At 38.4% G+C, this 19,027-nt stretch overlaps 1 protein-coding gene across 1 annotated transcript; it reads right to left on the bottom strand.

Annotated features, from left to right (window-relative positions):
* Positions 1–1,368: 1,368 nt before the first annotated feature.
* Positions 1,369–18,837, bottom strand: LOC144021836 (uncharacterized). The gene is made up of 9 exons (XM_077526027.1): positions 18,525–18,837; positions 16,331–16,385; positions 15,758–15,834; positions 14,947–15,081; positions 14,631–14,780; positions 12,842–12,896; positions 12,463–12,640; positions 3,479–3,546; positions 1,369–3,242 (listed from the first exon to the last, which is right to left on the bottom strand). Exons 1-9 carry the CDS (start codon positions 18,812–18,814, stop codon positions 1,611–1,613), a joined length of 2,640 nt encoding a protein of 879 aa, XP_077382153.1. The 5' UTR covers positions 18,815–18,837; the 3' UTR covers positions 1,369–1,610.
* Positions 18,838–19,027: the final 190 nt, after the last annotated feature.

Raw genomic sequence — 19,027 nt, 5'->3', positions numbered from 1 at the left:
CTGCAACCGTTCTTTGCAGTTGAGAGGCTGCATCAAAGCCTTCTGTATGCTCTAGCATAAAAAACAAAAAAACGTATAAATACGTCTTTGGGACACAGAACATTTAAAAAAAAAAACGTATTTACACGTTAACGGGAGCAAATGAGTTAAGGACTGTTCCATTTAACCCCACCCAAGTTTCCAGCCTGTCCAACAGTATATTATGACCAATCGTGTCAAATGCTGCACCGAGGTCCAACAAGACCAGCACCGATACCTTGTACCAATGTAAAGGATGATAAGTGTGCTATTTGAGGCCTCGTTAACACATGTTAACACATGTGCACACACTGAAAGGGACCGCTGGACTAGATAGGACAGAATGAATGACATACCTGGAAATAGAACCCAGAGGACCGTCACCTTGAGCAATCAGAGGTGAGTCATGACGCAAACACGCAATTGCGCACTGATGACTCACACACACCCGGAGTCCTAAGACAGGATGGATCCCAAATAATAAAGAAACTTTGCTGATGAGAGAAAGAAGTCAAGCCATCACCCACATACTATATCATCTAAAAATATTTCATTTTATGTAGAGGCTGGTATAGTATATCATACTATACTAATTAATGTAATGGGAATCATAACGCAAGTTTAATTATACAGCAACGGTCATTAATTCACCTTCTAATTAATACATTAGGGGGTAGTTGTTAGGTCTGATTAGGAAATTGATGAGTTGCAATAAAAAAAAAATTCTTGCACTGAATGAAGGCAAATTTACCGTACAAAATGAAAATTTTGCATTATTGGGAGCAGCAGAGTTAATTATGACATTAGTCACATGATGATTTAATCATCAATATGTGGCATCTGCATAAATAGTGGTAAAAAAAAAAAAAAGTTCGAAGTTTAGAAATGTGTGACCTAAGAGTGGAAACACAGATCGCGAATGAATGGAGATTGTCATTTTAATTAATTAAATGTGGATTTTTCCATTCAATTAGTAGTTATTCTCGAGAGGAAATAACAGTGGTTATAGTCCATTGTGGTAAACGGGTTAAACATTAACCTGTAACAACCTTTTTTTTTTTCCTTCATAAAATTCCCATTTGGTTGAGAATCGACACAGTGGTTTAATGGTTTGAATAAGAATGCATTCAAAGGAAATTACAAATACAAGCATAGATTGAGAAATAAAGTTGAATATTTCACTATAATGTTATGTCCATATGATGTCACATGATAGCATATTTGGTGATTACATACATCCTGAGATTAGCTGTTCGACATAGCTAAATGAATTTGAACCATTTTTAGTCGAAGGTATACCAAGATTGTCATCGAGTGCTGCATTCCTACCGTGTAACGTGTTTTCTTTTTTTCAAAATCTTGTAAATCATTCATTAAACTAATATGATGACATTTGTGACTATTCCTTTTGTTTATGTCAATCCCATTATCTATTTTCAACCTCACTTGGTTTCACTTCACCTCTCTTTGATGTGGAATCTTGAGATTGAGAATCGGTCTTCCATCTTCAGCTCCATTTCTTAGATATTGCTACTAGTACAAGTATCACGGTTTCTTTGGTCTAACTACCAGACTATACGCACATCTTTTTTTTACTTGTTTTCTTTCTCTTTCTGATCATTACCGCTGTCCTTTTTATCAGTACAGTCTTTGGCATCATTTCCCTCATTTTGACCTTCTTTGGTATCGCTACTGATGTTGTTTAAAAGCCCAGTCGTTGTTGTAACAGACATATTCTTATTTGGTGTCTTATCCTTACTCTCATCTGGAATCTCAACTTTACTCTCATCTGGAGTTTCATCCTTACTCTCATCTGCAACCTCAATCTTACTTTCATTGGCAGCCTTATCCTTATTCTCGTCTACAACTTGTCCAGTCATTTGGTCTCCAGAAGATGTAACAGATGTATTCTCATTTAGAGTCTTATCCTTACTCTCATCTGGAATCTCAACTTTACTCTCGTCTGAAGTCTTATCCTTACTCTCGTCTGAAGTCTTATCCTTACTCTCATCTGAAATCTCATCTTTACTCTCATATGGAATCTCATCTTTACTCTCATCTGAAGTCTCGTCCTTACTCTCATCTGGAATCTCATCTTTACTCTCATTTGAAGTTTCATCCTTACTCTCATCTGGAATCTCATCTTTACTCTCACCTGAAGTCTCATCCTTACTCTCATCTGGAATCTCATCTTTACTCTCATTTGAAGTCTCATCCTTACTCTCATCTGGAATCTCATCTTTACCCTCATCTGGAATCTCATCTTTACTCTCACCTGAAGTCTCATCCTTACTCTCATCTGGAATCTCATCTTTACTCTCACCTGAAGTCTCATTCTTACTCTCATCTGGAATCTCATCTTTACCCTCATCTGGAATCTCATCTTTACTCTCACCTGAAGTCTCATCCTTACTCTCATCTGGAATCTCATCTTTACCCTCATCTGGAATCTCATCTTTACTCTCATCTGGAGTCTCGTCCTTACTCTCATCTGGAATCTCATCTTTACTCTCATCCGAAGTCTTGTCCTTACTCTCACCTGGAGTCTCATCCTTCCTCTCCTCTGCAACATCACCCTTAGTTTCGTTGGCAGTCTCATCCTTATTCGCGTCTACAACATCAGCCTTACTCTCATCTGGAACTTCATCCTTACTCTCATTTTGGGGCTTATCTGCAACATTATCCTTACTTTCATGAGTGCCCTCATTATTTCTCTTGTCTGTGACCTTATCCCTACTGTTATTGGCATCATTGTGCTTTCTCTCACCTCCGACCTCATCCTTACTCCTATTGGAACCCTCACCCTTACTCTCCTCTGAAATCTCATCCTTCTTTTCATATGAAACATCCTGACTGACATTTTCTGCCATGCCACTCACATCTTCACTCTTGTCCTCGCCCTCATCCACAACTTTCTCCTTCCTCCGCCCTGCGGCACTCCCACTCTCATCTGAGGGTCCCTTACCTTCATGCACAACCTCGTCCTTCACCTCTTCTGACAGCTCTTCATGTACTACAGTCGCTTCTCCGTCATTTTCCTTCTTTGCTGATTCATTTTCCTTTTCTGCACCTCCTTTTGTCAGACTATTTGTCTCCTCGTCTGCCTTTTCTTCTTGGATAACTGAAGAGTCCTTTTGAGAGGTCTTTTCAGCAGATTCCTCCTGCTTTTCTTCAGCCTTTTTGCCAATTCCCTCTGATGATTTGGTGTCATCTGGTGTAAGGTCCTGCAATACAACACAAACGGTTTGTAGTTGTCAATGACCCAAATTAGCATCGTGCATAATTTACCTACATATACCTACAATGCATACATTACACAACCACCCAAGTCAACAGTGCATGGCGACAAAATAGTGATCTGAGTTCCACAATAACAAAAGCAAACTGTGAGGTGAGTGTTAAAAAAACACATTCAGCCAACATCTTTGTAATAGGCAATACTATGTAGTCAAAATTCTACCTCTTCAGTTGACTGGTCTGGCGACTTAACGTCAGCAATTCCATCATTAGTTTTTGAATCCAAATCATCTGGGGAGAAAGATGTAAAAGGAAAAACCCTCAGTTGTGTGACGTATGTCAAATATATTTTATATAATCCACATTCTTCGGTCCATCAATTCTCTTCTCGTCTCATCTCTTGTCAAGTCAAATGAAACATTTAAAATATTTATCAGACACTGTAATTGACTTGTTAAAAACAGGTGCCGTCAGGTTTGCACAAGCACAGCACAAGAGGGACATCTGGTGGCCTCAAATAAAACTACACCCTCCCGCCCCTGCTTGGTTTCATGCAAGTAAACAACCTGTCCAGACAATGGAACCGTTCAAGAGAGAGAGAGAGCTGTAAACACGAAAGGCTCAAAGGGGAGCTGAAGATCGGAGGCAAATAAAAACATGAAATGTCATTTGACCATTTTCGTCATCGTCTTCACTAACGCTTAGGTCAGGTTTATTAAATACTAATGTTTAACATTTCCTTTAAGGCGATAGCTTACCTAACATCCCACAATGAATAAAGAAATCATATTGCAACACAAAGCTTTTCATTTGAAGCAATCATTATTACAATTAAGGTTTGTTGGAGTGCATCATTAATAGAAAATATTCAGCTTTAGTGTGAACATGTACTGTACATCAAAGGCCCGAGAGTAATTAACCTAAACTGTCATGAAAGGAATTCAACTCAACGCTTTGACAAACACCGTAATTACACGCTTGTTCGGAAACATTGCGTGAATGGGAAACTTACAATCTGAAGTAAACAGCAAAAGAGGGAGAAGAGAAAATCATGTCATGTTTTTCTTCATTCAGCAACGGAGGCACAAACGAGATTAGAAGAGTTTCGAATTTAAAACTGATTGAAGTTTTGATACGGTTGACGATGAAACATGATGGGAATTAGAAGACGGCTTCAATAATATTTTACGGAAATAACTTGCATTCATCTAGAGTTGGCGCAAAAATGACTGATTGGCCAATGAAGCTGTGGTATGATCTTCAGGTACGAAGATCAGGACATTAAAAACAGGGCAATTAATAACAAGCGATATACTTTCACACATTTTGGACTGAAGCTTTGTCCATGTGTCATTTTCTCTCATTATCATGCAAAAGCACATTACCTCATACACGTTATGTGGATGACAGTTTTGAAAGGAGAAATAAATGAAGTCATTTTCCCGTACAGATTACGTCTGACTAACTAACTAACTGTATTGGGGAAAGAAAAAAAAAAATCCAATTCTAGGTTTATCACTTAAGCCTCATAGTTAAGACGCCAACGTCTTGAGCTTAATGAACATTAAATCACTCCACACCGGCACAAAGTATATTTCTTATTTACGCCCAGTTGGATTCCTCCAGCAAGCGCATAGTTGAGTTATGGTGGTGTGTAAAAAAAAAAAAAACATGAGCACAAGCTCTGAATGGCAATTAAGAAATGTCGCCACTCATCAAGTGAGGCTCCATTCACTGGCCATAGTCCTGTTCAAACCAGTATAGCCTGAATTCAGGAGAGACTCTTTGCTTGTTTTATGGCAAACTGACACGCTGAGAAAGAAAAAAAAAACAACAAAAACAAAGCCGCCGTCTCCTGGATAATTATTCTGATGGATTTGCTGAGCCATCTGTTACAGTCTCTGAAAAACACACCGAAGGCCTGATGAATTTTAGCATATGGGCAATCAATTATATACTAGATTATCTTAGATTAGCTCTATTTATTTCCTATTTATTTAGTTTACACTCTAATGAACAGTGGACCGTTTCCTTGCACCGGTCTCGTCTTGCCTCGCCTATCCCTCATCATGTCCATATCTGAGGATCTCTCCCTTTGACTCTTTTGTTGATTCCAGAGCTGCAATATACATTCAATATATATAATATATAATATATATATATTGGATTGCAATATACAGTGATACCTCGGCTCACGAACTTAATTGGTTCCCAGAAAGTGTTTGTAAGCCGAAAAGTTCTTCTTCCGAACATTTATTTCCCATAAGAAACCATTAAAATGAGAATAATCCGTTCCCAGGTCCCTATAAAACATAATTTTCTACTAAATAAGCCTTAAAACTACACAAAAATAGACCTTATTTTATGTATAATAAATGTGCTATTGTATTGTAATTAAAGAAATAAATTGTCCTGTATAATAAAGTCGTTTTATTTTACTTTGTGATGGTAGTTCTTAAGGATAGTAGCAATGGTAGACTTACTTCATTCAGTGTTTATGGAACGGTTGCGGCTCATTCGCACTTTTGTGCTCACCGGAGCGGAGGAGGCGTGTCCCTTGGTGAACAAGGAAGTGGAGCACTTTAGCGAGTCAACAAAAAGTGAGCACCGCCAACTACTTTCACCTCTTTCCTGGGACTAAACAGCCGTGGCACGATTTTCTCCTTTTTTGAGGTACGTGATGGCACTTTCGCTTTTTTTAGTGGCGCCAACTCCATTGACTACAATGCAAACACGCCGCCGAATCGCCGTCCCTTGCTGGTAAGCATTCGGCTTAACACTAGCCTGTGGTGGGGTCTTTTTCGCTCCCATAATAGCAAAAGTACACTCAAAATGTCTATCAAACACAAACCGCGTCCGCACTAAAAGAAAGGGGGTGACGAACTGGGACGCCGTGAGCGTGCGTCAGCTTCTCGTGGCCGCCACCGTGGTGCTGTTCGACCGCGTGGTTTGGTTCGTCCGCCGAAAAGTAGTTCGTCAGCCGAGACGAAATTCTCGCGAATTTAATGTTCGTGAGGCGAAAAGTTCGTGAGCTAAAGCGTTCGTCAGCCGAGGTATCACTGTATAATATAATGAGCACATTCTGGTAATTAGAGTTAGGCTTTTTTAAAGTTTAATCATAATTCTTCTAAGCTACATTATCTTATAGGGGTATGCCAAAAAATCGATTCATAAAAGAATCGAGATTCTTTTATGAATCAAATCGAATGGATATTATAAAAAAAAAAAAAGAAAAAAAAAAGACACTTTAATGTCTCTATTTGTCATTTTGTCCTGCAAAGCAGACTGGAGTCGATCATCACAATGTTGTGCATATCTGTAAATTGAAGCAGAAATCATTTGTCAATCAAATCATTTTCAATCGAAAATCATTTAAATCGAAAATTGATTCTGAATCGAATCGTAGACCCAAAAATCGTAATCGAGTCCAATCGTGAGACAGTCAAAGATTCCCAGCCCTATTACCTTACATTTCCAGTAGTGTATTATTTGGCAATATAATAAGCCCATAAACAGAAAACAAAATGAATGATTGTTGGGTTGGGGGGGGGGATCATATTCTTAAACAGTATGTTAATGATAACTACCAAGAGTGACGTGTGAGGTTAAAATTTATGACTTGTGAAGAACCCAACTCATCATGTTAATGTTACTGTAGCGTCGGTTGAAATAATGAAGCTTTACTGGTGGTCTTTTCTTTTTAATTCTCCTTTCCTTTGTCCATGCATAAAAACCTCTTACACCGTAAGAGCTGAAAGTAAAGCAAACATGACGCCATCAATTAAACATATTCTCATTTCCTCTATACAGATACATTTAGGCTAATTAAACTCAAAATGTAAACACAAACTCAACAAATCTATTTAAAGATTAGCTTAATTCTTTACCTTGTTGCCACTTTCAACGGCGCTAAGTATCTTTAATGTTTGATTCGTCGTGCGTGAAACTATTTTACTGCTTCAAACGTCTCGCGCTCTGAATCCACTTCCGTCTGCTACGTCATTCTACCTTTCCGCATACCTTCAAAATAAAGTTCCGCCCAAAGAGGAAGTTAGAAAATAAAGGTACCAACGTTGACAAAAAAATTAGAAACTAAACTCGTTGTCCATTACAGTTACGATTAAATTTGTAAACACCAGCAATCCTTTTGACTTTTCACATGCTGTCCACTTGTGTTGTGTTCAGCCTTGACGGAGCTGCGCTTGACTGAATTTGCAGTTTTCCAAAAGTCTAATACTTCTCAATCAGTGTCAATTCAACCTGAGGTTAGTTTTCTAAAACGCAAATCTGGGATACCGCACATGAATTTGAACCTCATAAGATTGCGCGATTTTACCTTTACATACATACATACATACATACGTACATTTCAAATCCAAACTATAGTTTTCTCCTGCCAAGTAGTTCTCCCAGCAGGGATGTTAACACATGTTCCTGTCTCAGGACATTGTGAGAAGGTGCAATGTCACAAATTCGATACGCCTCCGCGATCCGCGCAAAAAAAGCAGCTTGGAATTAAAATGACGGACGTGAGCAAAAGTGTTGCATTTTTGTGAACGTGTCAGACTCCACACTCTGCACGTCACACTTGCTAACAGATTAAATGTGGCAGATTAGCGCTGCCACCCCGCACTTTAATCTCCTAATCCTGCATCAGAGGGTCATAAAGAACTGCTGCAGTAAAAAAAAAAAAAAAAAAGGCGCAGTATACACAAATAACACGTTGCTCACACAATCCCTAAAAAAAAACATCTGTGCAACAGGAAAATCATTTAAATATTGCCATCCCTCATCCTTGAGCTTCTGAGCCTCTTTTTGACACAGCCGCAGCATATTTGTCTTTGTGCACACGCCTCCTGTCTCCCAGCGCTGTTTTGCTCTGACGAGGCATTACAGATACGTACGCTAACATGGATAATTCCCCCTGGCAGCATCGCCTTCGATGACACGGAAGCTTCCGGGTTGATCCGGCTAAGATGACGCGTGCACGCACACACGGATGCATTCTCGCGGCGAGCGGCCTTCGCCTTGCGTACGTTGCGTTCGTATGCCTAATAATGAACCACTTTATAACACTTTGACTGCCAAAAACGTTTAATGACGTATTCTAAAATCCTAATGAATGACGCCATAAACGTTAATTGCCGTTTATTACATTTTTTTTTCTCTCTCAAAGGGCAGTGCAACGTCTTGTGCAGCGCTGCTAACTATGGCCAGCAGATGGCAGCATTGTATCTCTTTAACCCATTCACTCCCAAAAAACGTATTTATACGTTTTTTTAGGTTTTTGTATGCTAGAGTTTTTGTATGAAGGTTTTGATGCAGTTTCTGACCTGAAGCGGCCGCTTAAAGCGAAGGTACTTATAACAATAAAAAAAATAAAATAAAAAAATAAAAACGGCCAGCAGGTGGCAGCAAAGTATAAGAGATCAACCAGGTCCATGTTGCAACAAGCTCTTTTTCCTAGTATTTTCAACAGGTTTGTGAATAATGATGAAACTTAGCTAATTCTAATGCTAATTGCTACAAAACATAAAAACAGATAAAAAAAATATACCATACTTTTTTCTTTTTTTTTCCTCTAATGAAAGAAGAGACATTTTTCTTTTGGTAGGTTCCATGTTTTGATAGCAATAGAACATAAAAATGGCTGGGAGTGAATGAGTTAATGGGCTGTCGGTGTATCAAATCAAACGTGACGGAATCTGATGAAATCTGATGCAATAGAACGTCGTCAACGATGACGTGAATGATCAAAGCCTTTTTCACATTAAATCTAATTCACGGTGTCACTGAACAACAAAATAGTGTCAAAGTCACTGTTGTGCAAAAAAAAAATGTATCTTTTCACAAAAAGCTTGTTCTTTTTTTTTTTTTGCTTTTGTCACTCAAATTACCTATTTTCAAAAAGTGATTACTAAAGAACGGAATAAGGTAGAAACATACTTTTTTTTTCCCTCATGAAAGAATGGAATCCAATCTTTCATATGGTATCCGCCATGTTTATGTAGTCATACCGAGCAATATTCTGTTTGCTTTGAAAGATGCAGCGGAAATACTCGAAATCGGCCGGCACTGTCAGGGTTGTTGTTGGGATAACGTTTGGCAGTCAAAGAGTTAAACATCTCATTTGAATTTAAAGGAAAACATTCCACACTATTTAACGTGAAGCTTCCAAAAACAACACAAGATAACTAAGTTCTTTCGAAAATTGCTTTTTCAAGAAAAAAAAAAAAAGTCTCTCCAATACATGTTTTGAAGTTTTTTGGAAAATACTGTTAATGTTTTGCTGCGGACGTGGCCTCAATCTCGCCTTCAAACTTTGCTACCCGTCCTTGACTGGGAAAGGAAATAACATAAGTGGACATAATGGTGTTCCATCACGTGACATACGCTAAATTGAATTTGCTCCTGCCGCATTAAAAAAAAAAGAAAAAAAAAAGAAAAAAAAAAGAAAAGATGGAGCCCCGTGCACGTATGAAAGGGAGGCGGCGGGCTTTTCAACACGAGGTTTTGTGTGGATGAATACCCTTTAAGGTTTCAATGCTGGCCCTGGCTTACCTGGCTCCATTGGAAAAATCACTCGACACCTCCACTACTACCTCCAAAAGGTCTGACACAAAAGGGGCTCTAATATTCCCAAAGAGAGACAGAGAGAGAGAGAGAAAAAAAGATTCTGCTGAAAAGAAGACCTTGGACGATGAGTTATTGGGTCTCCAGCAGATCGCCTCCTTTAATTGCAAAGGAGTCATACGTAGCTGCACTATTAATGGACAGTTTGTTAAGTGTTATTTATTGATTAGCTTGTATTTCAGAGTGTTTTATGAACCACAAAAACTAGAACAAAAAAATCAAAACTAAAAAAAAAAGCTTGTTTGCACAATTAACTCATTGACTCCCAATGACGTGTAAATATGTTTTTTTTTAATGTTCTAAGTGTCCCAAAGACGTATTTATAAGTTTTTGTTTGTTTGTTTTTTTATGCAAGAGCATACAGAAGGCTTTGATGCAGCCTCTCAACTGCAAAGAACGGTTGCAGAAATTCTAGTTATTACACAAACGGCCAGCAGGTGGCAGCAGAGCAAAGGAGATCAACCAGGGCCATGTAGGAAAAAAGCTCAATTACTTACAATTTTAAATAGATTTGTGAAAACTGATGAAACTTAGCTCTCTTCTAATGCTAATAGCTGCAAAACGGAAACAGATAGAAACATACTTTTTTTTTTCCTGATGAAAGAAGAGTAAAAATGATTTTTAATCCAGTATTTTTCGGCCAAATTAAAAGATACTGCTACCTTGCCTGGAGGGTGAATTGAATTTTCAGCAATACCATTCATGTTCAGAACAGACTTAAAAAAAAAATAAAAATAAAAATTAAGTTTGCAGTCTAATGAACAAGTGGACCGTTTCCTTGCACCGGTCTCGTCTTGCCTCGCCTGTCCCTCATCATGTCCATATCTGAGGATCGCTCCCTTTGACTCTTTTGTTGATTCCCGAGCTGCAATTTGGTCCCAGCAAGGGCCACGGGCGAGTTCATTTCTGCTTTGATGACTCGAAATTGAGAGATTAACCAAAACGATAGGCAATTATCCAAAGCTCTTACCGTCTCCCAGCTACGCATTTTCATCCCCTCCCACGCATCTTCAACTATTCATCATATTTGATTGCACACGTTCTCTCTTTTCTCCATTTTTACTTATCTTGTATTCCCTCCAAAAACCGACTCTCTTATGTTCACCTTTCAGAACATTTCACATTTTTCACTTTATTTGTTCTGCTTGTCATCTTTAATTAAGTTTGATTCAATCAAATTGGTCACTTTTTTTTTTTGACACACATCAATACTGCTTTTTTTTTTTTTCATAGAATAACAGCATCAGCATCATTTGGTTGTCTCCAGATCGAATATGAAAGATGTTTTGGAGGGCGAAAGAGAGCGGGAGACACTCCATGACCTTTGCTGCATGAGTTGTCGCACTCCCGCCACCATTTTCCTTGTGTTCTCTGTCACTTGCATCTGTGTTCACTTCTAATGAAGCAGAAAAGTCTGAAGCTCTCCACATTTTTCTCTTATTCCCACCAGATGACAGACAGTGAATATTGGCCACGCGTAAAAAAAAAAAAAAAGACCTCTCTGTCAGTGCCTACATTTCATGGTTGTTTATTTCTTATTTATCATCTCAAAGATTCCTATTTTCCTATTTAGCTTAAATAGCTAGCTTACTGGCTATTTCCTGTTTTTATTTATTTGTTTCAAATGAAGAAACACGCTGATTTGCTCAAACACCAAAAAGCCTAGTGAAAGATGAAAACAAGCAAGAATCTATGCCAAACCAATAGGTGACTTTAAATGACTTCTCCTGCAATGGCGGTCACTTAAAAGTCAGCCAAAATCCCTGTCAGTCCTCTTATCTGTCAACGTGAAAATGAGCGTGCTTTAACCGGAAATTGTGGGGCTGTTTGTTTACGAGATCAGAGCAGAGTGGAGGTGACGTCATGTGTTTCTTGTAAAAATAAATAAATAAATAAATAAAAGTGTTTCATGTCATCGTTGCCTACTTTCATCATCTGCCGCGGAACAACCGCGCCCCTTAGTGGCCATTTAAGGAGACAGCAGGTTACGTAAGATTGCGAGGGGATGGCATGACGTCATTGAAACCGTCGATTTCAAATCCTTCATATCCAGCTTGACGTTCGTACAATTGCCATTACTTAGTACTTATTGCTACTATAGTGAAAATACGCAATTCTACACGGTGTAATATCTGACACATCACTATAGTGAGGGCAAAAAGTGTACTGGTACAATGATCTTAAAATAGATAAAAGTTCGATCATTTTACATAGTGATGGTGTCAAATGTTGGAATTATAATCAGTCTTTTTTTTCCCGTTACTACTTGAGTAGATTACTTGATTAAAAAAAAAAAAACAGTAGTAGACAAGCACATGAAGCAATAATCACACACATCCTATATGAATGAATGAATGAATGAATGAATGAATGAATGAATGAATGAATGAATGAATATTTGATATATGAATATTTGATTGAAGATATTGACCAGCTTACTGGCTAGCTTGTCGTGTGTCAAACGGAAGACAAACTAAATGTAATTAAATTAGCATTTCCATGGATAATAGAGAATACTCAATTCAAAAGATATAATAAACATACAAATATTTGATTGTCGAGTTTGAGTATTACCACAGTCGCCGAGCGTTATGCTCTGGCCACTCCTCTTCAGCCTCAGCGAGAGCAGTCTGGCCTGAGAGATTTCTCTGACGATCGAGGACAGGCGCTCCCTGCTGCCGCCATTGTTGTTCCGAGGCGAGGCCTTCGACTCGCCATCGCCACTGTCGGTGCTGCGGACCGCCGACTTTCTCTGGAGGGGAAGATTAGATTGACTGTGAGGGGGCAAAGTAAAATGCACATGCCACCATAACTGTGAGAAGGAGAATGTTGTCCGTATGGAAGTGATGTTGCAAAGTTTTTTTTTTTTTTTTTTTTTTGCGTGTGAAATTGTGTCTAACTTTCATTTTCAAATTATTCAAGATCAGCTACTTAAAAAGCACGCGTTTCTTACGTTTCCATTTTGCTTCAAGGATCTGTAGATTGGTGGCAGAGTGCCCATTTTCATCCTAGAAACATAAAAATCAATTTGTGCACTGTTATTATTATTATTATTATTATTATTAGTAGTAGTAGTAGTATCATTACTAGTAAAAGGGACAGTGTCTATTATTCAGTGCCACCTCGTGGTGAACGAATAGAATGCAACAATTTTGAAGTACACACACACTACGGTGCCTCACCACACTTTGCAAGCCTACCAACAACAACAACAACAACAACAACAACAACAACAAAAACCTACCAATTATTATTTGGAGTGGGTGAGCAGGAGCGGCGGGAGCGGCTAACAAGAGTGGCGAGCAAGAACTAGCTGGAGTGGCTAACGACAGCGGCTAGCGGGAGACGCTACAAAAGTAAATAGTATCATTTGTCTATAAAATTGTTGTAAGCACAACTCTGCGTAACACTGTATCCCGTATTAACGTATAAGAGATGAAAACAAAGAAAGAAATATGGACCAACTTACAACAAAGAATAACTTTAGTAACTGTAACAGAAAAGATTTAAAGTGCATCTGAAATTCAAAAATAAAATTAAATAAAAAAAAAAAAACAGTTTTGGACTGACCATGTCAAACCATATGATACGGAAAAATAAAATTACATAAAATCAATAAATAATAATGCATTCAAACTGATCGCCAACATTAACGCAGGAGCACAACAATATTAAAAAAAACAAAACAAAAAAAACAAACTATAACCTGCAAAACAAACAGTTTTGGACTGACCATGTCAAACCATATGATACGGAAAAATAAAATTACATAAAATCAATAAATAATAATGCATTCAAACTGATCGCCAACATTAACGCAGGAGCACAACAATATTTAAAAAAAAAAACAAAAAAAACAAAAAAAAACTATAACCTGCAAAACAAAAATATAAAATAATTTATGCTGATTTTTTTTTTTTTTTTTTTTTTTGCTATGTGCAAAGCGCGCATGCTCAGCGCAAACAAAACCCCTACACCACCGAGCGAATGCTCCCTGCGCACACTCTGCCAATAATGAGCACCACTGCCCCCTAATGTAGTGGAGGTGCAATTGCGCTTTATTCTCGGACAGTAAAAAAATAAATAAATAAAAACAATAAAAAAGCATGTTCCCCGAGGTCAAACGCACCCCCCTTGATGGAGCCCCCCCCTCCCCCACTGATGTAATAGAACATAGATTGTTTTTGTCAGGAGCTATGAAGTGTGGTGGTGGACCCCAATGCAGGAGGCGGACGAGTCAGAGGTGCGAAAAAGGAGTAAATTTAATCCAACAAAAACTAAAGTTGCAAACAGGGCTTGGTGACTAAGAATAACAAAAATACCAAAGGGAAAAAAAAAAACTATACAGAAGCAGCCTAAACTATGGCAGCATGGACGTGGGGAAACAAGAATAACGAACCGACAAACACTGACACGAAAACCGATAACTAAATACACACACTAATTACACACGACGAGACACAGCTGGGCAAGACACAAGTGGAAGGGAGTGCTGATTGGTTGGCACATGAGGACGGGCAGGTAAACACAGGTGGACGTGGAAAGGCTTAACGAGACTAGGGAAAACCAGGAAATCAGAACATAAACATGACAAACTAAAAACCCAACAAAAACAAAGCAAAACCCACCCTAAACAGAACCAAAACATGACAGTTTTGCATACATTTTTAAAAGGAGATGGCGCTAAATAACACACACTGTACCAACCGGTATGAGGAGCGTGACCGCGTCCACTGTTTTACCCATTGAGCCGGCGGGCGCCCCGAGGCTTGCTGAACAGCAGGTCGGCGTAGGCGAGCTTCTTAAACCTCTCTCTGCCCACGGCCACGTAGAGCTGACCGCTCTCCAGCTGAGCGCCATCGCTCACCTGCTGCCCTTCATGAGTGTACAGACTAGAAACGTAAACGCAAAGAGAGAGAAGGAGTCCAATAGACACCCAATTCCAGAACTGTAATGCAGGCTTGCAAACATTTAGTCCACCGTGCCATGTGTCAGAAAGTCAGAAGCTGCTAAATTTGCTAAAAAAAACAACAACAACAACAAAATTTGCAGTTGTACCTTCTCACTCCGCCAAGCACTCTCAAACCCATCTTCTCGGTGACCATCTCCAGTATTCTTTCGAACTGGCTCAACATCCTCTGGTGAATGAGCAGCCGTATTGCAGGATCCATCGTCTCCCCGTTTGCCACCACACTGAGGATAAAAGTATGAGAATGAAATGAGAAATTACTCATTGTTTAGATGGGTTTCCTCGAGATGAGCTGATTTTGATATTAGAACAGTGTTATTTCCAAATGATATTCTATCTGGGTATGAATTAGGGATGTCACGATAAAGGCAATATCGTGATATCGCGATATTAAAACTGCCACAATATCGTCGTCGTCATGGTCACAATATTTAAAAGGAACACATCTGTAAAAAAAAAGAAAAAAAGTCAGGTTGATTTCCATTTGTGCAGTTCTAGCACCCTCTAGTGGCTATTTTATTAGTGAAATGTAATTTTCATGAGGGATGTTTTGGCCTTCTATGTTTCAAATGTATGCTAATTGTCAGATGAAGGGGAACCGAATTTGCTTGTGAAGCGATCAATAAGTGCAAATAAGTGCCTCAATATTGTTATTAGAGATTGTAGGTGGTTTATATGCATTGCTGTTATGCACAAAAGCACAATATTGTGCTTTTTTTTTTTTTTTTTTTTTAGTATGAGCTCTTTTTTTTTTTTTTTTTTTTTTTTTTTACAATATTGTGATCTTTTTTAAAATATCGCCAACAATATCGTGATAATTATCGTATCGTGATGTTTGGACAAATCATGCATTTAGTGGCACACAACGATGTGACATTTTGGATGAGAGGTAAAACTCACAAAATGGGACATGGCTCCTTAATTGGTTTCAAGAACCGAGCAGACACGGGAATCCGATTTGGTGGAAGAGGTTTGGCCTGGAGAAAAAACAAAAAACAAAAACAATATGGTGTCAGGTTGACTACCATGATTTTAACTGTAAAGAATTAAGAGGATCTTAGAAGAAAAACTGTGCCCCCCCCCCCCCAAAAAAAACAAAAAAAAACATGGTGTCAGGTTGACTACCATGATTTTTACTGTAAGGAATTAAGAGGATCTTAGAAGAAAAACTGTGGGCCAAAAAAAAAAAAAAAAAAGCAGCCACCTATTTATGGAGCAAGAGTCCTTACCACTGATTGACACAATCAGCCATGTTAAATGGCAGCAGATTTGCCGTACTTGTACAGAAGATTAATGTTAACATGTAATCAAGTAACCAAAAGTGCTCATGGTTCCATGCCAAGACATCTTACATATCAAGAAAAAAAGACTAAAGCAGTGAAGCACAAAGATGATCTGAAGCCAAATAGAGGACGAAACTGGTTGTGTTGAAAAATGAAATAAGATTCTCACAAGTCTCATTTTGTGGCTTACCTGCAGTGGAAGTGACTGCAACAGCCTTCTCTTTCTCGAGCTGATCTGTAAATAGCTACACACAAGAGATGTACGAGTACAGTCGTGAATTCATCAAATAATCCGGGATATTCTTTACTCATTACGCTCAAATACAGTATGTTTTTTTTTTTTTTTTTTTTTTATGTATACGCAACAAATATATAAACACAACACTTGTTAGCTCAGGGGCCGTATGGAGAAAAATATATTCCCAAGTGGCCGCATCGGTAAAATAACGGTATATAACTTCAAAACGATTGCCGTCAATTATACGCAGATTTTCTGCTATTTGTGTGCCAGCCCTAAATTACGGAGCTCAACTGTAATCATATTGTTCCAAAAAATAATACAAATGCAAATGGAACACGGCAACACTGAGTCCTGGATGTGTTAAATCTGCCCGTTTTGCATATATATTGTTCCCAGAATGCATTGCGTGGCACAGTTAACTCATTCACTGCCTTTGACAAGTATACTTGTCAATTGTATTTTTTAGAGCGGTGCAAAATGGGGGGCGAATCTGAGCATGCTCCACTGTAAATATCAAACTTGGAAACAACTTTACTGATGCCCAACCACCGGTAGATGACATCATTGCCCCATTTTATAGGAAATAAACACAGTTTCAGAGTCCATGGGAGAAATGGCTGTATTTTGGCAAACCTACATTTTTCTGCTGTCAATTATAAAAGAACGGGACGGGACAAAAAGTAGGGAGTCTATTCTGTTATTTGGTAGATTCGGTTTATATATAATTATTGAATGTAATATCACGTGAGTATTGGAAATGTAAAAACTTTCTATAATGACTGGCAGTGAATGAGTTAATAACGTTATAAGGACGCTTAATCCTTGTCATATCGATTTGCGTTACCAGTAATTGAATTTGTATCGTATTTAACCCGTTTGTTGGTCTATGATTAAAATAAATATTATTATATTATTATTATTATTATTATTAACTCATTCACTCCCAAAAACGTATTTATACGTTTTTGTTTTTTTTGTTTTTTAAATGCTAGAGCATACAGAAGGCTTTGATGCAGCTTCAGACCTGAAAAGGTCGCTTAAAGCAATGCAATTACAAAAAACGGCCAGCAGGTGGCAACAGAGTATAAGAGCTCTCTTTTTTCCCAGCGTTCTCAAACAGGTTTGTGAATAATGATGAAACGCAGCTCTCTCATGCTAATTGCTGCAAAACAGATAAAAATATACCTTTTTTTTCCTGATGAAAGAAGAGACTAATCTTTTTTTTTTTTTGGGTAGGTTCCGTGTTGTTTTGGCAATAGAACACAATATCCTGTGGGCAAGGCAAAATCAGTCAAAAAACAAAACAGTGAAAACGCCTGGGAGTGAATGAGTTAATAATAATAATAATTAAACAAATCGTAACTTGAAGTTGTATGTAAAATAAAGACATCTGGGACGATTCCTCCATACAAGGACTGCTTGTGAAGTTACAAATTTTATATATTTTGATTGTGGCCAACTGATTAATTAATTAGTCCAACATTACAACTTTTTTTTTTTTTTTAAACTTTACAAAATCATCTCGCGGGCCGGATTAAACCCCTTTGTGGCCCTGATCCGGCCCGCGGGCCGTATGTTTGCAAACCCTTGATTTAACCAAATGAGTTGAAAAATGATCATTTCCGCAGTACTGATGATCTCTCGTGGCACATTAAGGTACCACAACATGCTGGTTGTGAATCACTATTCTATAAGGGTACAAATACTTTTGATATCCCGAATTGAGAAATATTACATAGTGTAAAAAAGATAATAATAATAATAATAATAATGTGCATTTGTTTTCCAGCTAAATACCTCCATAGTCAGATGACGCACGACATGTGGCCTTCGAAAGCAACAAATCTCATTACTGTCTTATTTTTAGGCCAATAGTCATGCAAGCATCTCCCCTGACCTAATTTGCGCAACGCTGCAAAAAAAAAAAAAAAAAAAAAAAAAAAAAAAAAAAAAAAAAAAAAGTCACACTGAACATCCTTTGACAAAAAACGTAAACAAATGTTCGACTGACAGCAATGCTAATTGAATTGCATGTTGGCATAATTTCCATCAATTGTCAACTTTATTTGATGCCAACATGCATTTGGTCGCATTTCAAAATAAAATAACGCGGATGGAGCTCAAATAAACGCACGTTACTCACTCCAACTTTTTAAATCTCTCCCCCCCAGCGGCGACGTACTGCTCGCCACTCTGCAGCTCGTCCAGGCAGTCCACCTTGCGCCCTCCGCGCGGGGTGTAGATGTTCCTCACCGCTCCAAAAGGCGCCTGGACGCCCCCCGTGACCTCCCTCAAAAACGTCTCGAAGTGACACGTTCGCCTCTGGTTAATCACCACTCGGCGGGCTTCGTAGTACGGGTCGCCATTTCGGAACACGAAAATATTCTTCACCACCGGTTGGGACAGAAAGTTCGGCTTCGTCTCCGAGCCCATCCTTGTGCGTAAAAAAAAAAAAAAAAAAAAAAAAAAAAGTAGTAGCTCAGAAAGTCATTCAATCGTGGTAATTTTTTTTTTTTTTTCTCGGTTAAGCCATGCTTTGCAAAGTCATTTCAAAACGCGTCTAAAACGCGTTTGCAGAGGGCTGAGCCCTTTAAGACTTTAAGAGCTGCCTCTCATGAGAACTCATCTGTTGGGATGTATCTATGG

The sequence above is a fragment of the Festucalex cinctus genome, chromosome 7 (genome assembly GCF_051991245.1).
Source record: "Festucalex cinctus isolate MCC-2025b chromosome 7, RoL_Fcin_1.0, whole genome shotgun sequence".
Classification (NCBI taxonomy): domain Eukaryota; kingdom Metazoa; phylum Chordata; class Actinopteri; order Syngnathiformes; family Syngnathidae; genus Festucalex; species Festucalex cinctus.
Note: the sequence above shows the minus strand (reverse complement) of the source record. Positions and strands in the feature narration are given on the sequence as shown.

Coding starts and splice junctions, on each gene's coding strand:
- LOC144021836 (XM_077526027.1), bottom strand. CDS start 18,814: ATGGGCTCGGAGACGAAGCCGAACTTTCTGTCCCAACCGGTGGTGAAG. Junction 14,781..14,946: donor GTGCTTGGCGGAGTGAGAAG/GTACAACTGCAA, acceptor TTACGTTTCTAG/TCTGTACACTCATGAAGGGC. Junction 12,897..14,630: donor GGCGCCCGCCGGCTCAATGG/GTAAAACAGTGG, acceptor TTATGTTTCTAG/GATGAAAATGGGCACTCTGC.